Genomic DNA, 26721 nt, shown 5'->3' on the forward strand with positions numbered 1-26721 from the left:
GGGACTGACTTGCTGGTTTCTTACCAACATAAACAACCACCAACTTGGGGAAATGTGGCCGTCTGGTGTGAACAGGACACAAAGCCAGCAGGGGGCGTGTACTCACCTATTATTCTTCCATTAGTTCCTTGGGCTACAAGAACAGTCCACTGCTCAGACACTGCTCAGATATAAATAGACCATCAAGTCTTTTGTTCACAATCTCAGGATGAGGAGTCAGTTGATATGGATTTGAATCCTATTTCCCATGTCCCCTGGATGCCTAATATTGGGCAAACTACTTCATAAAGATGAAATAAGATAATGCGTTAATGCTGGCCCAGAGAAAAGGTTTAATTCCTACAGGTACAAATACTATCATGCAGCAAGGGAACTGTTAAGTCTTTGGTGATGGGAATAGTGAATATGTGGTAAATAGTGAATGAACAATGCTGGTGGTACTGAGTCTTATGCTGGGAACAAGGCAAGTTAGGTTGTTAGCTCTCAGCTTTGCTGCTAACTAGGTATGTAGTCATATCTTCCCTTCTCTTAACAGATGGTGTAAAGTAGACTAGGGTTCAAAGATGGCTAGAGCCACTAGCTTTATGACAGCCATCTTGAGAGAAAAACTGGGAGGCAGTAAAGGTAGTGGTGACATTGTCCAAAGAAAAATGTACTCATTACCTGACTTATGAAGCTGTAACCCTTCTGTGTATATCACCTTTATAACAACAACAAAGACAGCCATCTTTCCCCCAAGCCTCTTCTGCAGAAGAGTGTATCATTAACTATTTCATAGAATGTGCTCATAGCTAAAGAAATCTCAGAAAAGTGAATACTGAACATGGTGCTTACTTTCATGTTACCCACACTCCCTGTACGCTTTTCAACTATAAAGCTCTTATAACAACGTGATTCCAATGAGTGGAAGCCATTATGAAGAAGAGAAGAAATGCATGTACATATCTATATGTGGCAAAGATTTGGAGAATCGGTCATTTAGTTGTCTACCTTATCAAACCATTGTGCTTTATGAATATACAAATGTGCTAGAATGTACCAACTGAGTGTTTTAACTTTCCTGTCAATGGACCGAAAATATAAAATGAAGGTTCAGAAAGTTATAAAAAGTTTCAGCGCTAAAGAAACCAAGCATGTTACAAATTTTTCAGCATGCGCTTGGTCCTGAAGTGCCACTGTACCTTCCCTGTGAGGCACTGAGTGTTTGTCCAGCAAAGAAACCATTAGAGCATCTGAGAGCCTGGTGCTTGAAACACTGTTAAATGCTCTGAATAATTTTAATTTTCCCTTTTCCCAATTAGCCAATTACTATTTTTCTCCACTAGTCTACATACACAGACACATACAAACACATATACACACACACACACACACACACACACACACACACAACAAACACTCCAACAACACACTTTCTCCCCCCCCAGTTCCATTAAAATCACATACATACACACACACACACACACACACACACACACACACACACACATATATGTCTTACATTGCATCTTCCATGATTTATTAATATACATCTAAATCATTAGCGTTAAATTTCAAATAAATGTTCATATGGTGCTGGGAGTTTGGCCTAGTGGTAGAGTGCTTGCCTAGCATGCATGAAGATTCCTCGGTAACACATACGTAGAAAAAAGCCAGAAGTGGTGCTGTGGCTCAAGTGGTAGAACTCTTAGCCTTGAGAAAGCCTGAAGACAGCGCTCAGGACCTGAGCTCAAAGCCCAGGACTGGCTAGTGTTTGGCAAAAACTCTACCACTGAGCTATGTACTCAGCTCTAAGATTTATACCTTTTTTTTTGGGAGGGGGCAGTCCTGGAGCCTAAACTCAAGGCCTGAGCACTGTCCTCCGACACCTTTTTTCCTCCCCTCAAGGCTAGCACTCTGCCACTTGAGCCACAGCACCACTTCCAACTTTTTCTGAGTATGTGGCACCGAGGAATCGAACCCAGGGTTTTGTGCATGCTAGATAAGCACTCGACCACTAGGCTATGCTCCTGGCCCTGAGATAAATCTTTGTATCTTTGTGTGTGTGTGTGTGTCTGTGTGTGTGTATGGTTGACAGTTTGGGGGCTTGAATTTAGAGCCTGAGCTTCTTTTGCTCAAGACTAGCATTCTATCACTTGAGCCACAGCTCCACTTCTGGCTTTTTTTTTCCCCTGTAGTTCTTAATGGAATTAAGGAGTTTACAGATTTTCCTGCCTGGGATGGCTTTGAACCATAATCCTTAGACCTTAACCTCCCTAGTAGGTAGTATTACAGCCATTGGTGCCCAGTTGAGATTACACGTTTTATTTTTCTTCCACTCCTGGGACTTCAACTCAGGGCCTGTCTTTGGACGTTCTCAAAAACCATTTCTGGTTTTTTTGTTTTTTGTTTTTTATTTATTTATTTTTTCTGTGCATGTGGTACTGAGGAATCAAACCCAATGCTTCATGCACGCTAGGTAAGCACTCTACCACTACACCACATTCCCAGCCCTACACATTTTTAATCTAAAGAGAAAGTAACTTTCAATTGCCAGAGAAGGCTATTACTCTACACTGGTACTTAACATCCTTTAATATACTTTACACTATTGGCATTCAAATCCACAAGATCTATATTCTCATTTCAACCAGCCACAGACTGAAACTATCTCACCCACATAAACACACTGCACCTGTACTAAACACATACTGATATTTTCCCCTAAGCAATGTAAAACAACTGCTTTTGCAGAATTTACATGCACTTAGGATTATGAGTAATTCAGAGACGATTTAATGTATAGAGGAATGTCCATAGATTGTATGCAAGCACTAGGACATTTCATATAAGGACTAGAGCAGCTGCTGATTTTGGCAGGCCCCATGTATATCAAGGGAAGATTTTACATAGGTGGGGAGGGGGGAGAGATAGACACTGTAGACAAACACTAGTTGTCTTTTTAATACCTGTGTGCTCTGTGAGATTAAGAACTTTGTCTCCTTCACTGCTGTATTTCTAATGCTGAAACACTGGTTGGCATGTGGTATGTGTTCAAATGGTCATAATGGTTCCCAGTTCCTCACTAATAAGTCGTACCAACAATTATTTTCTTCAGGGATCTAAGGGTGTTGACCACATCAAGGGCCTTTGAAGTTACTTACACACTGCAGTATAACTTACTTAACTAAATGTTTTTGTTTAACCATAAAAAGCCAAATCCAGTTGAAGCCTTTGGATTAAACCATGTCCTGCAGGACATATATAAAATTACCTTGGACTCCGCTCTTAGACTTGGTAAGGCCTGGCTTAAATAAAACAGTCTCTTGTTCCACTCATGGCATTATCCACTTCCACCTCTGTAATGTGCTTCCGCGTTATTCCACCATGTCCATCTTCTGCTCCTCCACTTAACGGTTATTTCCCATAAGAAACTGGCCCTCCAAACCCTCATAGACAGCCCTCTACATCCTTCCTCCATAGCAGTTGCCCCATATCACAAGGATTCACACCTAAATGTCTATGTGTACGTGTGTGTATGTGTGTGTGTGTGCATGTTTCTGGTCCTGGAATTCAGTGCCTGGCACAACCTGTCCCTGCCACTTGGAGCCATAGTTTCACTTCTGGCTTTCATGGTAGTGAGAGTACAAGGGAAGGGGTAATATTATCTAAAAAGAAATGTACTCTTTACCTGACTTACATAACTATAACCCCTCTGTACATGACATCTGCAATAACAAAATAAAAATTTAAAAGATTTTTTAAAAAGAAAATCTTATAGACTTCCTTAGATCACCACCTCCTAAGTAGCTAGGATTACAGGTGTGAGCCACTGGCACTCAACACAGCCTTATTTTTTTTTTTTAACCAACTATTTGAACTCACAATTCTTTTTTTTTTTTTTTTTTGCCAGTCTTGGGCTTGAGCTCAGGGCCTGAGCACTGTCCTTAGACTTTCTCAAGGCTAGAGCTCTACCACTTGAGCCTCAGCACCACTTCTGACTTTTTTTCTATGTATGTGGTACCGAGGAATCGAACCCGGGTCTTCATGCATGCTAGGCAAGCACTTTAACCACTAGGCCAAACTCCTGGCCCCTGAACTCACAATTCTTTCACAAGCATATGAGTGAGCAATCACATGTTTTTGCTGTCTCTGCTCCTGTGATGGCCGATCAAATTCTTCTGCCCAAGGAATCTTCCTTCTACACACCCACAGAGGCTTTCTCCACAAGTAGAACACACCTTTTCACTGTAGAAGTCACCTCCAATGTACAATATCGCAGTTATTTACAACAGACTTTGATCCCTTCTCCTAATCAAAGCTGGTGACACACAGTTAGCCTCAGATGTACATGCTTTGGGTAGATTCTGAGAAGGGAAGAATATAGAGAAAGGGAGTATGGAAAGGAGCTTGTGAGGATCCCAAAGACTAACTCATGATTCCTTTGATTTCTGCCTTGGGCTCACCCACACACAGATGCAGCGCTCACATTTACAGCCAAGGAGTGGGTGTGAACAAAGGGTACAGGCTCCTGGGGTGGGAAAGAAGGGAGGATCGCATATGTATGGGCAATGATGAGACGATGGGTACAAGATGGGTAGGGGGGAGAAAGGAAAGAAGTAAAGGACAAAGAGTCCAGATGCCAGTGTTACTGGTATTTATGATATTACCATGTATTGCATTTTATGTTAAGCTGTCCAAGTACCACATTGCTATTTCTCCCAAAGTAGATAAGTCACTATCTTGAAACAAACAAACAAACAAAAGCACACTTGGAAAAGTAGTTGATTATTTAGGCTTTGGAGATTAAAAAAAAACCAACACTTGAATTCTGATCTTTTTATGGAGGGGGGGTTAACTGAGATTTCTGAACTGAGGACCTCATGCTTAAGAGTTGGGGATTCTACTGCTTGACTATGACCCTCCTACTTGTGTTTCCCCATATCTCTAGGATGACAGGCATATGCTACAACACCCAGCCATTGTGCTTTCCCAGTAGCTGGGATGACAAATGTGTTCCACCGTATCCAGTCTTTAGTTGAGATGGAGTCTGAAGAAGTTCTTTTTTCCTAGGCTGATCTGGAATTTTGACTCAGTTATGCCCCCCAGGTAGCTAGTACTATAGGCTTAAGCCACCATGCTGGGCTTAAGTTTTAATCTTCAACCCATCAGATACTATGTGGCTTTTGAAAAGTCACTTAAATAGTTACTTCATCTATCAGATAGTACCTACTCACACAGGGTTTCTGTGAGGATAGAATGTAATAAGATATCTTAATACCTTTGCACAGTTCCAGACTCATGGCAAGGCTCAATAAATACCTACTATTACATTTTTATTTTACATAGAGGCTACCAAGGGTCTTTTCTCCTCAGGTCTGAGCAGCGATAAACATGTAGGTCTAAGGTTTGACATAGGGGCTGAGATTGATGTGGCTTAGTGGTAGAGTGCTTGCTTAGCATACATGAAGTCCTTGGTTCGATTCCTCAGTACCATATTGGGGCTGGGGAAGGTTTGACATAATTGCAGAAAGTAAAGGGCAAGGGGGCTTCTCGGCTGTTCCAAGTCTGTTTTCACAAAGGTTATTGTGTCAGAATGAGGAGAAAGGATGAAAAACAGGGGCGCAAGAAGGTGAAAGACAGGAAGCAAACCCTGAGTCAAGACACACTTCTCTGGGTACACTCACCGAATCTGGGTCTCGCTGCTGTTCGAGAAAAGCTGAAAATTCCACCAGGCGAAGCTTGGTTGTGCCGATGGAACGGCCCTGCCAGGCAGGGACTGAGGGAGCTGGGGCTGATGCAGGCTCAAATCCTGAAAAACCAATCATCACCTTTACAGTTGGCCATTTGTCCCCCAACAGAACCAATAATGGGTTAGGGTACGAAGAAAGGATGACCTAGAAGGAAAGGCCAAGAACCCCCTTTAGAACTCCCTTTCTCCACTACCCTCCAGCAATGGACTCAGATAGGCAGTGACCAGCTGGAGAAGTACAATGTATAAACTCCTGGTAAAGCCGACTTGAACTGAGGTTAAGACTGAGGCAAGGGGAAAGCTAATCTTGGACAAAGGAGTCCAGAATGGCTGAGGAGTTTGAGGGAATGCTTCCAAAAACACTCCATGTGGCCGGTGGCTCATGCCAGCTAGTAGTAATCCTAGCTACTCAGGAAGCTGAGATCTGAGGATTGCAGTTAAAAGCCAACCTGGGCCCTAAAGAACATGGGACTCTTATCTCAAAGAAATCACCAGAAAACCAGAAGTGTCTCTGTGGCTCAAGGGATAGGGCTATAGTCTTGAGCTGAAAAGCTCAGGGACACGGCCCAGGGGGTAGGGCAGTAGCGTTGAGCTGAAGAGCTCAAGAGTTCAAGCCCCAAAACAAGAAAGAAAGAAAAAGAAAGAAAGAAAGAAAGAAAGAAAAGAAAAGAAAAGAAAAAAGAAAAGAAAGAAAGAAAGAGTCAGTAGTACTGTAGAGTATTCCCTTAGGATGTCCCATGATAGTGGAGCAGAGGGCAACAGGTAATTCAGCATAGGGTTACTATGATGAACAATGATTCATATACAGTACCTTGAGTGGTTCTATTGAGTGACCCAGCATGTGGTTGGGGAGGGTAGGGGGGAAAGAGATATGAAGTTTTTCTGGTGGGAGGGAGATAGAACAAATAGTCTGACTAGGCATTTTCTAATCTGGACTTCCAGGTAAGCTTTCCTTTAGAAAGGACACACAGAATTGAAATCTCTAAGAAAGGGTTTCTAAGACTTGAATTGCCTAATTCTGCCTACATATGAGAAGTAGGAAACCGCAACAACTTCCTCTTCTGAGTATGACCACTGTCTTAAGTGAAAGTGATGTGGTTTCCTATTCTGCTACAGGCCCATCTGCAGACTCAGGAGCTGAGTGAAGGGACTCTGGACCTAGCAGGGACCTTGGATCCATATGAACTCCAGGCTAGGTGCTTTCTCTTAGGAAGGAATGGGAGAAGGCCAGTTACAATTCTACAAGACAGAGGAAATGTACAATACTGGCAAAGATAAGCATCACCCCATTCTGGAAACCAGCTGGGATGGGGGTAGGGAGAGGCCACTCAGTCCCTAGAAGAGAACTAGGGATACTCACCTGGAATGGGGGCTGTGACTGCTGGCTGAATAGGGTAGGCCTGTTGCACGAAGGGCTTGACACTGGAGACAAATGAGTTGTCAGAGTCAGAAATCATAGATGCAGCAGTGGTTATAGCTCAGGTTCCTCTCTAAAACAACTCTCCCCCTTACTCTGTGGTTCCCTGCCTATAGGAGACAGTACATTCCTGGTAAGGCACTAGCAATATAGAGGTAGTTGTTCTCTTCAATAGTGAGGCCAGCAGGCTGCTGTGGATCTCCACAGCCCCATGACAGTTCAATGGGATAGACTGGACATACTGTGACAGCTGCCTTTGTCCTCACAGAGGAGGAGGTCAGCAATTACCATGTCTGGGCAAGGTTTGGGACAAGCTTCAGACTCTCCTTTTCTGGGTCAAATACTCTAACTTCTGCTTTATCCTCAAACTGTCCTGACTTCCAATCTACTAAGCTTCTTTGTTCCATGGCATAGCTAGGATTTTCTATCACCCACTCAGAGCACTGAAAGTCCAAACAGAAAGGTCTGTAGGACCACCTCTGCTGCCTTCTCAGGGAAGGAGGAATCTAGGCTCTGCCCTACTTCCTGTTCCCAGCTGGATGACAGCTAAGACTGAAAGTGGGAGCAAGAGGCTTACACATCACATCTAGAGCTGAGATGTCTGTCCCTTTGCAATACCCGGTCTTGGGAGGAAGTTGGCAGGAGGGGTGGCTTCAATGATACATCCTAGCTTATTTCTTACTTTTCTGCTATCCTTGAGATAGGGTGACAGAGAAAACTTGCCCCAGTATGGGATTTGACCAAGCCCCTTGCTTTGTCAATACCCCATCCTTGACTTACTCTTGTGAGGATCCTGGCTGCCCAGTTTGTATCATTCCAGGCCAAAACTGGAAGGCAAAAGACAAAGCACAATTTAGGATGTACATATACTCTAAGTACTGCTGAAGGATGGGGTAGAGTCCTGTCACCCACCAGCTGTGGCATTAGACATGGTCACCATTGTGTATGTAACCACAACCTAATCATGACTTAGAAACCCAGGGCTTCTTTAGCTCATGTATCCCAGAAATCATGAGCAAAGGAGACCAAGTAGTAGCTCTTCACTACACCTATCACAGCCAGTGTGGTGCAGGCCTGTTTTTCCCCTGCACAGGCCCATATTTTTCTTCAAGGGCTGTGTAATATTCCACTTCTACAATTTGTAGTATTCAAGTTTATCCCTAGCAGATATGTCCATGGCATAGTAGAGCAGTGGACAGAGCTCAGAACAAGAAGGCCAAGAGCTTGGAGACACAACTGAGGCATTTTCTTCACTGTGTTGCTGAGACATCTGGCACCTACTGTTACCCAGTCAGAAAGGCTGGAGTTTGGAGGCCCTGGAGCTGTCCTGACATCACTATTCATGTGACTTTGATAAAGGGGCCCAAACTGATATTCTGCCACTAAAGTAATCTCAGTGTCCTCATTTGTGATGGCAGTAACACCAGCGTATTCAAGAAGCCCTGAGGATTAAATGAGATGATAATATAATGCTTCTTAGCTACTGGTAGGGGTTGAAATGAATATACCAATAGGATATTTTGGTCCTTTGGAGGTTAGTTGTAATAAAGTGATCCTAAGGATGTAAGAACAGACTGAGGGCTAGGAAAAAAAGACAAACGAAGCTAAAGAAGCAGGTCATAATCTAAGGGCATTCGAATGTCAGGCTTTAAATTCCATGTCTTTACAGACTGACTCCTTTTTGTCCTCCTTTTTTTTTTTTTGGTTGGTTATAGGGCTTGAACTCAGGACCTGGGCACTGTCCCTGAACTCTTCAGCTCAAGGCTCGTGCTCTACCATTTTGAGCCAGAGCGCCACTTCTGGTTTTCTTGTAGTTAATTGGAGATAAGAGTCACACAGATTTTTGTGCCCAGGCTGGCTTTGAACCTCGATCCTGAGATCTTGGCCTCCTGAGTAGCTAGGATGATTGGCTTAAGCCACCTTTTCCTCTTCCCCTCTTTCTTCCTTTCCTTCTCAGTCTAGCCTCTGGATCCTTCCTTTCTTTCACCACTTTGTAGCCAGCATCAATTCATTACCAAGTGGTCTCTGCCCTTTTGTACATCAGACCCAGCTAATAAGAAGTGCAAGGTGAAGGGCTCGATGTAGGCCCATGTCAAATCCTATCCCTAGTGGTTATCATTCCTGGTGCATGCAGATCCTGACTTACCCCCGGTGCCCCAGGAAAGGTAGGGCGTGGGATCCCAGGCAGCCCCAGCTTGTTGTGAATGGCAGTGGCAGAGACGATTTGGGCTGATGACATGGCTGCCATGTGCTGCAGGGCCTTGTCCTTTGCAGTCTGATCCTTGAAGGTGACAGTGACACATTGACTTAATACAGAATGCATGGTGACCAGGCAAGTTAAACAGGCACAGCCACGAGCACATGGACTAAAATACAGAGCCACAACAGAGGGCCAGAAAAGCAAACATGCATGGACAAATAACCACGGCCAGGAGGCAAAAAACACTCAGCCTACTAGAATTCCTCTCTAAGAATACCCAGTGGCAGGTTTTTATTTTTTTTTTTTAAATCTTAAATCCATTTTTCAACAGAATAGGAAGACTCTGAGAAGAGTAGACAGTGTGTGTGTGTGTGTGTGTGTGTGTGTGTGTGTGTGTGTGTGTGTGTGTGAGAGAGAGAGAGAGAGAGAGAGAGAGAGAGAGAGAGAGTGTGTATTCACCCCCCACCTCCTAGATTAAAGGAGATCTGTCCAATTACTTAACACAGATTTGAGGAGGGAGAAGAGACATGGATATGGATTGGGTCAGAACCATTTACAGTGCTCTTGGAGAGCCCTGTGTGTGTCTGCTGTTGGGGGCCACAGTCTAGACTCTGCTAGGGTCAAGCCCTGGCAGTGACCTGCAGCGGGTAGCTCAGAAGCAGCAGGTGGGCAGGGGGTGGGCCAAGCAGCATGCTGGCAGGAGGCACATGCTTTCCCCAGAATCCCAATTTTGGTCTAAGACTACAGGGCTTCTTAGGAAAGCCAAGGAAGTAGGGAACACTACAGGTGAGTGGTTTCCTCTTTTTTCTAAATGGAGATCTTTTCTAGAAAAAGCCAAGACTTATAACATAAAGCTAGCAAAGAAAAAAATAAAAGACTGCCAAGCACAGCTAAAATACAAGAATACTACTCAGTTTGGTGAAAATACTTACCATGCTTGTAACCTGAACACAATAACAAACAATTTGTTAAAAAGGGTTGTGTACAAAGGCAGGAGTACTTTTCTTCTTTAGACAAATATATATAAGTATACAAAACACAATAATTCAGTATAATGAAATGTATAGAAGCATGTTTTTTTTTTCCTTCCCACATTTTAGAAGGAATGTATGATCCAGGACTATCTAGAAAGCTGGTTAGCAAGAAGGGTACACAGCAACTACCACAAAAAGAAGCCTCCTCTCCCCAGCAGCTCCTTTATCTGACTCTAGAACACCTCATGTGGCAACCCTGTTGGTATAAGCAGGGATGCATGTTTGAATAGTACAAAAAGACCCCAGGTTGTATGAAGAGAGAAAGTCTATAACCCAGGGCACAATCGCCATCAAAGTAGAACAAAATGATGGTAATAACAAAATATACAGTGACTTCCTCAGCTGCCATGCAGAGTTCATGGTGAGGTTAGTCAAAGGCAGCTGTAGCTAGGATGTTCAGTGCCAGCTGGGAGGCAGTGTCCATGTTTACAGAACTAACCAAAAGTGAGGAATAATAAATACATTGAGGTGCTAAAGGCAAGACCAAGAGAACTATAGGAAAATAAAAGCCCAATGAAATATTGGAGGCTTCAGAGAAAAACCCAAAGATTCTTCAGCAGTGTGGGTGCATTTTGACCTATAACACCATGAACACATGTTACTTTTCAAAAATCTTGTATAAACCTGAGAATGATGGGGGGGGAGGAGGGAAGAATAGAGGAGGTAGAAAAGAAGAAAGTGTGTCGGGGGGGAGAATGTTCAGTATTTGCCTGCATTTTGTTGTTGCTGTTTGTCAGTCATGGGGCTTGAACTAGGGGCTTGGAGGCTGTCCCTGAGCTCTTCAGCCCAACACAAGTACTCTATCACTTTGAGCCACACTGCTACTTCTGATTTTCTGGTGGTTAATTTGAGATAAGAATCTCACTGACTTTCCTGCCCGGGCTGGCTCTGAACCACAACTCTCAGATCCTAGCCTCCTGAGCAGCTAGGATTGTAGGCACCAGCTACCAGTGCCCAGCTTTGCCTACATTTTTATATCTTATTACATTCTCCTATATCACAATTGAAGAAAGAATGAGCCTCTACTCTGACTTTTCAGAGGTACAGTGAATATCTGTCACGTTTTGTTGTAGCTGAATGACACCATGAGGGTCTTGAAAACTTGCAGGATTACTGATCCCTGCTGCAATGTCTGCTGGTAACTCACAGCAATGCCTGTTATTTCCTCATCAGCTGGCACTCTTCCAGATGAGGCTGCATTACTAACCTGTCAAATGCTCTAACCTCAAACCAACTTCCTCAGTTAACTTGTTGTTGTTTTTTTTTTTAAGAATTTGAAATATTTCAAATACTATGGATATGGGAAGCTAAGAGGGTTCCCAATCCTGAAGGAGATAGGTTTTTATGATTAATTGTCTCACAACATGACCACAAACCTAAATCTGAACCCAGTCAGAACATTTACAGATATCAAATATAACAACCCATTCTTAGATCCTGTGACTTCTCCCAGCCTCGGAAGATATAGATAGAAAATGTGGCTTGTAGTCACACCTATTCAACTCATGGATAAGAATAACTTGGTATCAACTGTAGCTCGCTGATTACTCTTTGGGTCTGTCACTTTGGACTATAGCCCCAAAGCCACTTAACCCCTAACAAGAGGCTATAATTGCTCACAAGACAATTTCTGAAACTGAGATAATAGCTTAGGTATGACCACAGGCACATTCCTCAGCATAGAACAAGCTTTACAAGTTTTCTGGGACCCAGGCAAAGAGAGCTGGGAAAACAATATATCATGCTGTACATTTTAAAGAAAATTTACAAAAGAGCCCTTGGGGCTGGCTCCATTCCAGAAGGATCTGATGGGGCCTCTCTCACAGACCTGAGAACTCTGTATTTATGAAATGCTGATGATAGGGTATTCTGCTTGCCTAAGAACAAAATCTGTTTGGCACACTTGGGTGGGGCACACTAGTGAATCAAAGTCCAGATCCAAATGGAAATGAGATCCTTAAATTTACATAACCCATTTTCTATTAGAAGAGTCTTTTAGGTTTATTATAAGTTCTTCAACATGCTCACAAAATTTGACATTTTTTTTTTTGTTGAAACAGAAAAGGCAGTGTGGAAAAGGACAAAGTAAAAATCTTTGTTGTTTATATCTCTCAATTTCTTAAAAGAAAAAGAAAGAAAAGAGAGTTCAAAAGCAGGAGAGAAAAAAAATACACCATGTACTCTAGGTCAGCCAAGGAGATGCCTGTGGAGAGTCAGGTGTGATGTCACACTTGCCCCTACCTGGTATGAGCGGGCTCTATGACCCTTAAAGCAAATCATCTCACACCTTAATTCTTATCATCTATAAAATAAAGACATGGGGCCAGGAGTTTGGCCTAGTGGTAGAGTGCTTGCCTAGCATGCACGAAGACCCAGGTTCAATTCCTTGGTACTGCATATATATATAGAAAAAGCCAGAAGTGGTGCTGTGGCTCCAGTGGCAGAACATTAGCCTTAAGAAAGCCCAAAGACAGTGCTCAGGCCCTGAGTACAAACCCCAGGACTGGCAAAAATAAAATAAAATAAAAATAAAAATAAAATAAGGACATGATCTCTAATGTCTTTCTGTGAGATAGGCAAGTTCCACTAATTATAAATACCTTAATACATATAGCCAGAATAAAAAAAAATTTAATCCTGTGGAGGGCTGGGATGTGGCTTAGTGGTAGAGTACTTACCTAGCATGCATAAAACCTTGGGTTTGATTTCTCAGAACCACATAAACAGAAAAAGCTAGAAGTGGTGCTGTGGCTCAAGTGCTGGCCTTGAGCAAAAGCAGCTCAGGGACAATGGCCAGTTTCTGAGTTCAAGCCTCAGGACTACCCTCCCCCCTCCAAAAAAAAAAAATCCTGCTAGTAAGAAGGCAGTAAGATGTTAAATTCTGGGCACCTTTTGGCTGCCTGTCTTGATTAGTAAAGCCAAATGTGGACTGGAACTTTTAGCTCAAGTAGTGATTCTTTGTGCACTTGACCTACCTATTTGAGAATAGGCAATTTTCTGCAAATGGACTAAAACATCTATACCAGTGATTTCCTACCTTTTCTAGAGGAGCTACTCTATTCATTTAACTTTATAATATCAACCTTCATCTATGTGAAAATTAAAAGGATTAAGTTTTTTTTGTTATTGTTTAAAACCTAAAGTAACCCTGGAGATAGATAATAAGCACCATCAGAGCTCTGGAAAATCAGGATGGAGAGGCTGGCCACAAACCCATTTATACTAAGATGATAGTTTGGAAGAGTGCCGAGCTTAGAGATTTCAATGGATAGATCTCTCAATTGTCATTTTCAGCCCAGAGTTGCATGCCTGCCTTTGGAAAAATTATCACTGTAAGTGTGAGGCCTGAGTAAATAGCCTCCCTGTGTCACTCGGGTCTAATATCCTGGCCTTTTACACGTTCCATGCTATCTTTGCCTCTCATCTCACACCAGGAGTGAGAGGACTGATCTACTCAATAAGTGAAGTACGTGCTAAAAATGTGTGCTACACTTGTATACTGAGTTAATTTTAATTCTATTCATACCTATCAACATTTCTGGGATGCCAAAGAGATTTACAAAAATAAGCACAATATTTTTATTTTGAATTATCTGAGTTAATTTCAGAATGCTTTAGATTACAGGAAATTCTCTCTCTCTTTCTCTCTCTCTCTGTACATATAAAGCACAAGAAAAAACTAGCTTAGACAGGTTCACACTGCCTCCTCCTTATTTATTTGAAGTCTTTCAACTCCTAAGATTACGAAGAATGATACCACAAAAAGATGAATTGGGCTGGGGAAACAAAGGGTAACTTGCTTTTTCCAAATGAGTCCTAAGGAGCCCATGACTGTGAAGAGGAACTGTAGACTGCTGACAGGGAGGGAAAAGACCCATGTTAAGAACAAAACCCCGGCTACCTGAGTAGGGAGGGTGGTGGAGGGAACTAGAAAAAGCACTGGGCCCAGGGGCATGTTTCATCATCCACCATCCAATTTCTGGCACACCATACTATCAATGGCCTCATTGCTCCTGCCACACGGTCCAGCAATCTGTGTCACGCATAAACTCCTCCGCCCCAAGCTTTCCAAATTGTTATTGTTACTAAGTAAACAGCCTTTCATATTTCATGAAGCAGAGCAAAGCTGCTGTACAGCTCTGTTCCTCTGACTGCCTTTTCTTTAAGACTAAAATGGGCATAATACATATGGGGTCAGGGCACAATCACAAAGGCACATGGCTAGAGTGGGAGTGGGGGTGGGCTCATAACACTCCAGGGAATCTTACAGATCAGACTTGGGATGTTACCCAGGTCTTAATGAGGTAGGACAGATAGATGAGGAGACAAGGAAATTATATTACTTACAAATATCTGAAGAGCCAGACTCAGAAGTAAACTGAAAAAGCAGATAAGCATCCCTCCCACCATACTTCCTTTTTAATATTAAGTTAGACGATTAGAAGACACAGGAGGGGCTCTCTAAATCTGATTACTCCTTTAAAATAGTGAACATTTGAGATCTCTTGACAATTAAGTAAAGAGACTAAAATGAAGGCTTTATCTAGCAAAAGTCCTAAAGGTTTTGTGTAGCCCTCACCCATCTTACTAATCCCAAACCTTGTCTAATGTCAAGACCACATGTGTGAGGCCCAATTTGAGCCTTTAATTCCCCATTTCCTGCATGGAGAGAAGAAATGCTTCTTTACTTCCTACCTCAGCTTCCTACTAAAATAAATTTGTGCTAAAACTTTCACCTTATGAAGACTCTTCGTCTTGTGGGTTACCCTGAAATGCTTTTCTTGAATGGATCTCAGGGACCTGCAATCTCTTTGAAGAAGTTGGGAAGCTAAGGAAGCTTCCATCCACCCTTCAGTGACATTATCCTTCTTTCTCCCTTCTCTGCTTCCCCAAGCTGTTGATTATTTTACAAAAGAAATTCTCATGCTCTTTAGGCAATAGCCACAGACAATCTTTAAAGGTAACTGGAAAAGGCCATGGGCTTCCATATATAGTATATTATAACTGCAATGTTAATGAACAGCACAATAAATAACATATTCCAAATTCATGAGCCATCAGTTTAAAGATAGGCAAAAAATATGTAAGGTAAAAAAAAAATGAACCCCCGAACTTTTGATACCTATTGAACATTTTTCTCCGAATATACTTTTCCCAGCAATATAAAAGTATAGTGCAAAGAAGGAAAGACAGTAATTTGCTTGAAAAATCACTTCTGTAAGAAAAACACAAAATACTTCCTAAGAAGTAATTTTATAGATGATGTTTCTCATCTCGCACTCAGTAAATTTGCATGACCTCTGCAATTATAAGCACAGCCCTCGAGCAGATAAACACCACACAACTGCAGGACAGCTTTGGAGAAAAGATGAAGGGCACTTGAATTTTTTTCTAGCCATGATCTCTAATTTGCTTATTAGTAGAGAAGACAGGGGTAAATACAAAAGGGGGCTATTCTGGTCAGGCAACAGCTAATGTGGAAGAGAGGAGGCACATTCATACCTCTCCTGACTTGCTGCCTAATGAGTAGCAATTAATTCATCTTATTGTATTTCCAAATGCCAAAGACTCCATTCACATCAAAGAAAAATAAAATTCAAGGCTTTTACCATTGTTAATGTACTGCACTATATTTAGTATTTTGTAATTGTCAACACAGTTTCCTTTAGTTCTGATGTGGCCTGGCATCATAAAGGAGTGCAGATGACTGGTAGGTGTACCTTATAGAAGGTATCTTATGCTAGATACGTGTGGTGATAAGCCAGCTTTGGGCCAGAGCTGGGTGGTTGGGAAGATGCAGCCTGTAACTTTAGTCTCTTTCTTCTCTGGGTGGTGTCAGCAGAAAATAACTCTCTTCTGAGAGTCCGAAGGAACCTCAGCTGGTAGCTGGCTGGACAGAATGAGCAGTAGGCCTCATTGCTTGCCCTGTTTCCTTTCAACACAAAAATAAGTGCTCAGTAGCTGAGAACATTCACAGTACTTCAAGTGAGAGTGTGAATTTTCTGCCTTGACTAGCACTCTGTCTGTGGGGTATTACACAGAGATTGGCCTTGGACATGAGGGAATCCAGGCATCATGATAGGATTTGTGATCCTTGGCAAACCACAAAATCATTCCAGCCTCTGCATCTTCTTTTATAAAAGCAAAGTTAAGAACAGTCCTGTTCAGGACTGTTCTCCATACTTGTCAGTATGTCCTCAAGTCTTGCTGTCTCATGCACTTAAAGCCTGTGGGATCAGTATGACATACTACTGTCATACCGACTTGCCAACCGGCTTTATCCTTCTCAGGACACGAAAAGCCCTGGTTTTCACCATGTTATTCATAGACTGGTGTTACTTTAGGGCATTTACTTTAGAGCACTTTCATCAAGTTTTTATTATCCATATTACATTGAAGGGTAATTATTACTGGGATTTTTCTATTCCTCTGTCGTTAATTTAATTTTATTGGCAGGGTGATATATAGAGGGGTTCTAGTTACATATGTAAGGTAGTGAGTACACTTCTTGTCGAACATTGTTACCCCTCCCAAGTTTTTCTCCCACTCCCCTATTTCTGTTGCCTACAAAAAGAAAATTCAAAGCTGAGCACAGTGGCTCACATAAAGGTAATCTCAGCTATACTGGACATTAGGAGGATTGTAGTAGAAAGCCAATTTAGGCAAAGTGAGAATCCACTTCAACTATTAGCTGGGCATAGTGGTACATGCCTGCCATCCTAATTATGTGGGAAGCATAAACAGAAGGATGCCAATCTGAGCAAAACTAGGAAATTCAATTGAAGCAAAATGGACTACAGTATAGTCCAATTGCCAGTACATATCCAAACAAAGAACAAACAAAGCAGGACGGGAAGGGGAAGGTAAAAGAAGAGAGAGAAGGAGAGGAAGCGGAAGGAGAGAGAGGGAGACTGAGGGAACGAGAAGATCCAAGCCTGGCCCAATTCTCAATAAATGGTAATACTCAGGCTCACACTGTCATACCTGCATTACTATACTGCTAATGTAAGGTCTAATCCTATCACATCTAAGCCAAAATGATTTTCTCCAGTCTGGGTTTTAACTCACTTAGATTGAAACTAAAATAATGAATATATCTTTAGGGAGAAAGGGCACATATTATGAGCAGGGAAAAAAAACTGAAAAGGCCTGAGAACTGCCAGTCATGGTTATGCATCATTTCCTGGCCCCTTAATGCAACCAAGAGCCTTGCAGCTTCCACACACCAAAGAGGCTGCTGACCAGGTTCTCGTCCTTGTATTTTACTAAGGGTTCACTCTTGAGTGGCTATGGGCCCACAGGAAGCAGCATAGAAGAAGGAAATTGGGGCAGCGGTGGGGGGGGGGGGCTCATTATGTAAATATGCTAGTATTTACTCCCTGGAGTAGTCTTACTCCTAGACTGCTTCAGTGGTAACCCAAATTGGGCCCAGAATGCTGGACATTAGCAATGCCCTAAGGAAGTTCTTGAACTCAAAAGAATTAAATCAATGATTTTAACATTAAGCTTTCTGCTTATTGGAACCAATGGCAGATTGAAAAGAGAGGCCTGTTCAGAAATCAAATCATGAAGGCCACCAGAGCAAGAATGAAGAAAATGGCTCCAGGGGAACACACAGTTTATAAATTAGTCAAGTGACCGGACCCAATCAGAGAGGCTCGGGTCTTTTTCTGATCTACTAGGATGAATCACTTTCAGCACGAATGGGCTTATCTTCAATAATGTCTGGGGCAAGACAGGAACAGATCTTCTGCTTAAGTCAGTCTGCCACCCTTAGGGAAGAATAAAGACTTCCCCCCTCTGAGTATTGTCCTGTCCTTGTACTCACTCAAACACACTCAAGTGTGAGGCAGAGTGGTTTGCTCCATCTCCAATATGAAGATGGGGGTGGGAGAGTGGAGGGCCCTCTGGTCTGCAAAGCCTGGTGTGGCTTCTGTAAGCCTAATCAATCAGCAAATAAAGGAATACCTTTCTGATGTTGATGGAGAAAGAGGGCCTCTGGGGAAGTGTCTTGATAAGCTCTCAGGACAGCTGAACATGTAGAGAAAGATACTCAAGAACCAGAAACACTATTTGGCAACTCTGAGTAGGAAAGATTATACAATGTATGGAGAATTCTGTATTTTTTCAATATGCTGGGATTTTAAATCTTTGGATCGTAGAAAGGATTGAATTTGATAAATTAATGAAATCATTCAAAGAAGAGAATAAACATTACAACCAGATCATGCTGCTATCTAATCTAAGTCAATGAGAGGTGCCAATAAGAGAGTGAACTAGGGGGGAAAAGAGATAGATGACAACAAATGAACCTAGTGTGGGTAACACTGCTGCAGATATAAGCTGAGAAAACTTGAGAAATAGAAATTCCACAGATGACAGATTAGAGCTTTAAGTATATGTCCTATAGACCTAGAAACCTCAGTTGCCCTCTGTACTGGCACAGATTCATCTTCTACTTTAAAATAAGAATTGAGGGGGCCAGGAGTTTGGCCTAGTGGTAGAGTGCTTGCTTGCCTAGCATGCACAAAGGACCGGGTTCGATTCCTGGGTGCCACATACATAGAAAAATGCTGGTAGTAGTGCTGTGGCTCAAGTGGTAAAGCTCTGGCCTTGAGAAAATTCCAAGGACAGTGCTCAGACCCTGAGTTCAAGCCCCTCGACTGGAAGAAAAAAGCCCACAGTAAAGCTATGGTTCAAGTGATAGCTCACCAAACTTGAGAGAAAAAGGCTCAAGGATCATGCCTAGGCCCTGAGTTCAAGTCCCAAGAGCAGCACACACACGTGTGTACACATGTATATACACACACACACCTACACACAAATAGGAATTGGGCCAGCAACAAAGTTTCAGGTCATCTAAATCACGCCTATTACCTAAAGAATAGTAAGTCTTAAGGATTTTATCTAAGCAGAAGCCACACCATCACTGAGAAATGACTCCATCAAAGCTAAGGTTTCTTCTGGACTAGCAGTGAGCACTGTCATTTCTCTAACATATTCAATTTCCAATATCTTGGTGCTCTGACCACAAATTCCCTAGTATTTCCTTCATCATCTTCTGAGGTTCTTGATGTTGACCATATCCTGATGTCACCTTCTCCTAGTTTCTTGTCCTTAGTCATTATTTCCTCTTATCACCACTCAGTATTTCTTTCCTTCGCATTTTATCTTTAATTGAATGCTATAGTGCTATGGATTAAACATAGGGCCTTTTATTTCATAGGCTAGGCAAGTACTCTATCACTAAACTATCAGACCTCCCTACTTCAATAATATTCTCTTGCCCCAAGCTTCTTTATCTTCCACATGGTCATAGTCCATATCCAAGATCATTTCAAATTGTCAGTTCAGACTATCTTCTTACACTGCTGTAAACTGTAGAGAGAAGTCTCATAATGGTACCAATGGCTATAGCACAAACTCAGGATGACAATGAACAACCTTCTCAATATTAAGACAGAAGCAAAATAAGTGGAGTTTCAGTGGATTTGTTTTTTTCAGGGAAACAAAGAACAAGGAGAGACTGTCAGTGAAGATAGGAAGGGATGCTGATTTAGGGGCAAGAAAGATGAGGAGAGGAAATGGATATTTTACCACTTAACTTCTTTTCCCTTAAAAAAATCTTAAAAAGAATTGTGTCACCACAAAAATAATCACTATTAACAGTGCAAATGTGAATATTTACAATGTTCTCAATACAAAAAAACACAAGTTAGCTTTGATCATCATTATTTTAAGAAACCTTCAATAAGCTAATTATTCTTTTTTTTTTTTTTTTTTTGGTCACTCATGGGGCTTGAACTCAGAGCATGGGCATTGTCCCTGAGCTTTTTTTGTTCAAGGTTAGTAGTACTTTACTTCTTTGAGACACAGTACCACTTCTGTTTTCCTGATGTTAATTGGAGATAAGAGTCTTATGGTCTTTCTTGCCTCAGTGATTTTAGTCTCCTAGCTAGGTTTACAGATGTGAGACACTGGTACCCAACAAATAAGCTAATTCTTAAATGCTGTTATTGAAAAATTCTTAAGTGCATTTTGCAGACTTGATAGGCGATAGAACTTGCAAACATTCAACTTCTATAAAAAAAAATGAAAAAGATAGAACAGTGCAGTCTTAGAGTGAACTAGAGCAAAGAACCACAGGCTGGCTGAAGTGCACAGAGGGGCTATGAAATGAGAAGACTTAGCTCCATGGTCCAGGTCCCTGACCTCAGATTCCTTTCTGCTTAGTCATTCTCCAAACCCCAGCTTGAGAGATTATTTCCAAGTGATACATGTAAAGGACCTTTCTAGTCACTTCTCATTGCATGCCTTAGTGTTACTCTTCAGGATACCTGAAAAAACCATATCTCCATGGAAATCCATTCTCTGGCTCATGCTTGGTTCTAATGATACCTGCTCCAGGAAGATGTCTTCTACCTCTCACTCTCATAAGCAATTCTTTCTTCTGAGTGGCCTGTGCACACCCTGGTTTAATTTCTGCTACAGACCCCTAACTGAGGACAACCTATTGGAAAGCTAACAGAAACATTTAGTATTCCTCAAGTACATTGACTGCACATATTCAACTCTATATACTGGACATCTATTGGGCCCTATAATATATTGGACTTTCAATGAAATGTTAGTGGCATAAATTAAACAATCAGTCCTATACCTTTAGAGTTCAAATCCATATGTACATTTTACACATTTAGTAGAACAATTCTTCCTTACTAAAATTAAAATTAAGGTCCATACACTTGAGTAAATGGGACATGTGGTCTGGTTTGCAAACCAGCACTCTGAAAACCTCTGCAGATAGCAGAAGTACACAGTCCGGCCTGTGGAACTTATTCTGATTGTCAAGAGTGACTTTTCAGCCAGAATGAGTCATCTGTGAATGGAAATAAGGATGATAGTTAGCTCTATGTGTCTATTTTCTTTTCTTTTTTTTTCTATGTGTCTATTTTCTCCAAAGGTACATGAAGAACAGGCTACAGGAGTAAGAAACATGATTTTTAAGTGAGACCCACAAGTTGTCCAAAGAGAGCTAGGAAGCAATTGGAATGAACAGTCACCCCTTTTTTTCCTTCTGCCTGAGGCAGAGTGGGTTCTCAAATTGCACTCAAAGGAAAAGCTAAAAAGACTCTACTCAGGAAGTAAGAAGGTGAGCTTCAATATGAACAGTTTTTACTCTTTCATATATTGACACTTTTAGTAATGTTCAATGAAAAACAAGCAAATTATGCTTTTCTTTAAAAAGTGGAAACAATTCTGCCATACTCTTCCCAGGGAGAAAAGGGAACCTTAGAAACAAGGAAGCCACAGTTGGCAGTGGCCCTTGCTGTGGGCCACACCCATGGGAGAATAGTAAATGGAAGCTGTCACAGGTCATCATAAAACCACAGACCCGAGTTAATACCTTGCCTTCTGAGTATGTGGAGACATGGTGAACAGCCTGGCAAAGGCACAGCAAGGACAGGCCTTGAGATGGTCAGTCACCTCCATAACCCTCCTACATATATCCTTAGTAGGCTATCCCCATTGCTCAAAAGCTACTCTTAATGTCTTCTGGGATTTCTTCAAGGTTTTGTAGAAAGTTTGTTTCATTACTTAGTATGAAAGGTCCAGAAGACCAATCAAGCCTATTGCTTGACTCTGCAATGAACTCAGGGAAGATGCTCATTCCTGCCTCCTCACAAATGTGCTGCTAGATGCCAGATCTCAGTAGGACAGCATAGTTTGGAAATTGGGGTCCATCTTTCCTATAGGACCAATATTCCTATGCCCATGTCTTGGTGATGACTGCTAAGAAAGGTAAGGATAAAATAACCATGGGAGGATTGAAGACAGCAAGTCGGGAATGTGACAGTCAGCTTTATTCTTGGATTGTTATTAATGTTCTGTGAGGGGTAAAAATGCAGTGAGGACTGCATCAACCCTAGGTTACCTAGGACCATCATTACAGTGCCAGGGATCCACAGTCTGACTATGGACTCAAAGATAAATGCAAGTATTTAGTACAAGGGCTCTCTGAAGACTAACAGGTTCTATACAGTATGTGGGCGTGGAGGCTTCAACTTAAAAATCCCCCACCCACTTCTACTAGATGAATTCCAACCCGAGAGAACAGTAGTTTAGGATGTAGAAAGGACTGAGTTCAGATTCTGACTTTAACTCTTACTATGTTTGGTGACTTTCATCAAGTCAATTATACTCTTTGAATTATACTTTCCAGAGTTTTGTTCTTCAAAATCAGAATAAAGCACTTCACTTCTCAGTGAGCTTAAATGAGAGACCAAGCAAGAGGAGGCTACACGTTAGAATGAAACCTCATTTTCCAGAAGCTTACTTTTCAGGAGCCTGTCCCTGGGACAAACTCTGACATGTCTCACCGTGGCTGGTCCTACTTACACTCATCCTGCCCGCCATGATGAGCACTGTGCTCATAACACTCAGTCAATAGTATCAGCTCATGGGAAAACAGAAGACTCCATTTTTCCAGGAATAATGTGGTACGGAAGAAGGAAAGGAATGAACAAGACGGAGGTGGTTCTTGGAGCTTAAATGCTGAACCAGATGCTATCCTACAGCCTCTTTTTCCACCTCCTCCTTATGCTTGCAGCAAAAATGAGCCAGGGCTGGGGGGTGGGGGGTGTGCAGTTTTCTTCTTTTGTTTTTTTAAGACACACACAAACACAGCTATATATGCCTGAATTCATGTATGTGCATAATAAGGCAACAAAGGAAAATTACTAAAATCATCATGTGGTTTTCCTGTATCCCATGAGCATCCTTGAACACAGCATCATCACTTACAGAGCTTTCAATCTTGGGCCACGTGCCCCAATGGAATCAATAGAATGCATACAGACAGAACACACATAGAACAATTCATAACATGGCAAATGGAAACACAAAATTGGTATCTGTAGACTTCTTTGAACATCATTAATTCATTAGCTCAGAGAAACTAGAAACAGAGTCAGAACTTGAGCAATTACTGGGGTAGTTACATCCACATAGAGAGTATCGCACCTTTGGTTAAAAAGCAGGATGGAGGAAGTTATCTTAGCCTTCCAACTGCTCAGCCAGTGCAGCTCAAAGCCAGCCACCATCAGCCACACGTGCAAGCAAGCAAGCATGCTGCCCACTGCAGAGGGCACACCAAATGCTCAATCCTAGCTAGCACTAGTTCTATTTCTGTTCCACAGCCAGCTTGGTTTACATTGAGAAAAAAAAACAAAAACAAAAACAAAAAACACCAAACACCTAGAAGACTGGGGGAGAGTGTCAATGCTGTCAAATGATAATATCTTTTAGTGTGGAACAAGTTTAAATAATGTTTGAGAGGAATAGTTATGTGGGAAAGGCAAAAATTACAAGCCTAAAAATTAATTTTTATTGTAAATGAAGGCCAACTCTAATCTCTTGCATTTTTCAAAGATGGCACGGTAGAAAAACCAAAAGCATGCATGTTTGATTGTGAATTTTAGAAAGGGAAAAAGTAATTGGATGCCTTTATTTTTGCTGTGACATTAGACTACACAGAGAGGCCATGTGTAAAAAGGTTTATGTGAACTCAAGTATAAACTAAGTGCAAACCATTAAGAGCCTTCCCATCCCAAAGTTCCACCATTTTTTCCATCATACTTCAAGTTTTTCTTTTAGTAAGAGTCATTCCCTCAAAAAAAAAAAAAAAAAAAAAAGAAGTATTGCGAGCAATATGGAAAAAACTGGCCTGGCTAAAATACTCTATAAGAAGATAAATCCATGAAAATGATATCACTTTTTTGATGCAGTCTTGAAAACATCAAAAATAAAATTTAAATTTTTCTGAAGTTTCATGACTGTTCTGCAATTGATTTTCTCATTTTGAAAGAAGGTGTTCAAAAACTTTGTATCACCTTTTTTTAAAAAAAAAAAAACTCTGATTTTAAAAAAGTGCTGCTTGGTGGACATTCAAAAGTATTAAAAATAAAAACATGTCTGTGCTAAAAAGTTATCAAGACCAGCTCTCTGCTGCATTTGCATTGTTATTAGGAACACACACACACACACACACACACACACAAGCTCAAACACACAGTTTAATGTGAGGCTAGTACAGAAACAGAGAGATTAGACACAAAGAAATGTAAACAGCTCTCACATGCGAGGAAACTAGGTTACGAGAATCCCAGCACCAGGCATTCACCAGTCACCATGGAAAACAGGAAGTGAGATGCATAGCAACCACAAGCCAAAAAGCAGAAAAGCGCATACCTTTAGCTTGGAATGAAAATCACGAGATTTCCTTCTGGCAAGAACCTGAATGTGACTAGACACCTGCAGGGTAGGGGAAGGGAGGAAAACAAAGGAAAAGCCTGTAACCATGGAGATGAAAAGCCCCCTACAACTGGGCAAGCCAGACGTACCTTAATGGCGGCTTGAATTTCTCGAACTTTCTTTCTTGCTAAGACCTGTATATGACTAGACACCTACATTGTTCGGGTTTATGAAGGGAAACAAAACAAAACAAAACAAAAAACAAAACAAAAAAGGAAATCAAATATAAAATTGCTGCTCCTTAGGAGGATTGGGGAGGGTGGGTGGGGGGAGGTTATTTGCATCTCAACAAAGCTGTGCAGTTAGGAATACACAGTCCCAGCCAGACACCAAGCCCCCAGCACTGCTCTAAGCTTTCAGACTGGGTCATCACTGCAGTGACTTGTTTTAGGACAAAAGTTGAGGTTCACCTCAGTTTTCCTGCCCCAGGAGAAATTAATGAAATCAAGGGGCACTGGAAAAAGCTAATTTGGGGAAGGGTGAGACAGAGGGAGAGAAGGCTGCTTTCGTTATACAATTTAAAAGGTTGGGGTAAAAATAAATGAAAATATTTATAGCTTTTCAGCATCAGGAGGGAAAATCCCTTTTTCCCAATTTAGAGGAGACTATCCATAAATTAGCACATTCTGAAAATCAAAAAGCTGAAGCTGTTGGTTGTATTCTGATCTCATTAAGAGCTCTGGATTCTGTAGCAAATGTTAAAATAATACTCACATGTAAATTAGATCTCTAAGAGAAATGGAAAAGACCCAGTTAGCACAGCTTTTTCCCCCCTTATAAATATCTTTAATCCTTCCACTCTTTTGGGTCTTGACTGGATGCCAAGTGGATTTGCATATTATTACAAAGCGAAATGTGTGAATACAGCCAGCCAGCCAGCCTGCTAAAAATCTGGGTTGAAAACCACACGGATTTGCTGAACGACAAATTCACATTGGAGAGGTATCACCAACTGCTGCCTAAAAACATCCCCAGGATGTGGGGTATGAAAACCTTGCCCAGCCAGCTTTTCAAATACATGATTCCACTGAGTAAACAAATCAATCTGTATCACTTTCAGTGGGACTTGAGTTAAATTTTGAAGAGTCCCCCAAAGAACAGGTCACATAGTAAATGACCAGAGCTGGCAGGCCAGCAGACAGTTCAGGTCCAGCACCTGCAGCAGTAGGTAGGGGAGGCAGGTAGATTAGTTCTGCTGGCTCTTAAATGTATAACCTATTGTTTACAGTTTCAGCGCTTCTTGGCAATTACCTCTTTGTAAACTCTCCAGCTTGAAATCACAGGATTTATGATAAGATCCTTTGATATTTAAATTTGTCTTTGAATTTCAATTATTCATTTTTCCCCCCCAGTTTGCCTCTGTACTTTTTAAGTACTGAGAAACAGGGACTTCCCAATCCTCCTCATCCCTCCATCTGTGGCTCCTGCTGGTACTTATTTTCATCTAAGTTTTGTGATTTGTGATTCTCTGACTTGATGAGGGCCTTGGTCAGTAGGAAACATCCCCCAGGAGATAACATAGGCCTCTGTGCTGGCTGGAGACCACCCCTTTAGGCTGACTCAGCACCAGACCAAGCATAGGAAACATTCCAGGGAGAAGGCCCAGCCCCCAACAACACTCAAGAAACAAAGCCTCCCTGGGAGGAGAACCCATGGCTGCTGCTCAGTCTTAGAGTGACCACAGAGCAGCTTGTGGTTGTTGTTGGATCAGTTAGGGGTCTATTATATTGAGACAAAGGCGCTCTCCTCTCTCTCTCTCTCTCTCTCTCTCTCTCTCTCTCTCTCTCTCTCTCTCTCTCTCTCTCTCTCTCTCTCTCTCTCTAATGGTTTTGATGTTCTGGGCTCAAATGATCTTCTTGTCTCAGCCTCCCAAATAGCTGGGATTAGATATGCGCTACTACAGCTGGTTAATATGATTGTCATTTTTAAGGTTCAATGCCATTATCATTCAGCATAGGTCAGCTTTAGCTTTCCTGCCAACAAATTCACCCATCAGATATTCTATTTTCTATTTCTGTTTTTGGTC

The 26721-nt window shown here is 41.7% G+C and overlaps 1 protein-coding gene across 5 annotated transcripts in view; it reads right to left on the reverse strand.

Annotated features, from left to right (window-relative positions):
- Tead1 (TEA domain transcription factor 1) overlaps positions 1–26721 on the reverse strand; it is a 247125-nt gene that overhangs the window by 43901 nt on the left and 176503 nt on the right. For 2 of the 5 annotated variants that reach the window (XM_090348135.1, XM_090348133.1), the window contains exons 4-9: positions 24785–24847; positions 24633–24695; positions 9295–9429; positions 7929–7975; positions 7092–7153; positions 5667–5791 (exon numbers count right to left, since the gene is read on the reverse strand). In XM_090348135.1, coding sequence (XP_090204261.1) covers positions 5667–5791; positions 7092–7153; positions 7929–7975; positions 9295–9429; positions 24633–24695; positions 24785–24847 — 495 coding nt within the window. Of the gene's footprint in view, positions 1–5666; positions 5792–7091; positions 7154–7928; positions 7976–9294; positions 9430–10280; positions 10289–24632; positions 24696–24784; positions 24848–26721 lie in introns of those variants that run through there. The other 3 variants (XM_090348136.1, XM_090348134.1, XM_090348137.1) reach the window with 2 other exon arrangements.

This window comes from Megascapheus bottae, chromosome 16, assembly GCF_031878675.1.
Source record: "Megascapheus bottae isolate mThoBot1 chromosome 16, mThoBot2.hap1, whole genome shotgun sequence".
NCBI lineage: Eukaryota > Metazoa > Chordata > Mammalia > Rodentia > Geomyidae > Megascapheus > Megascapheus bottae.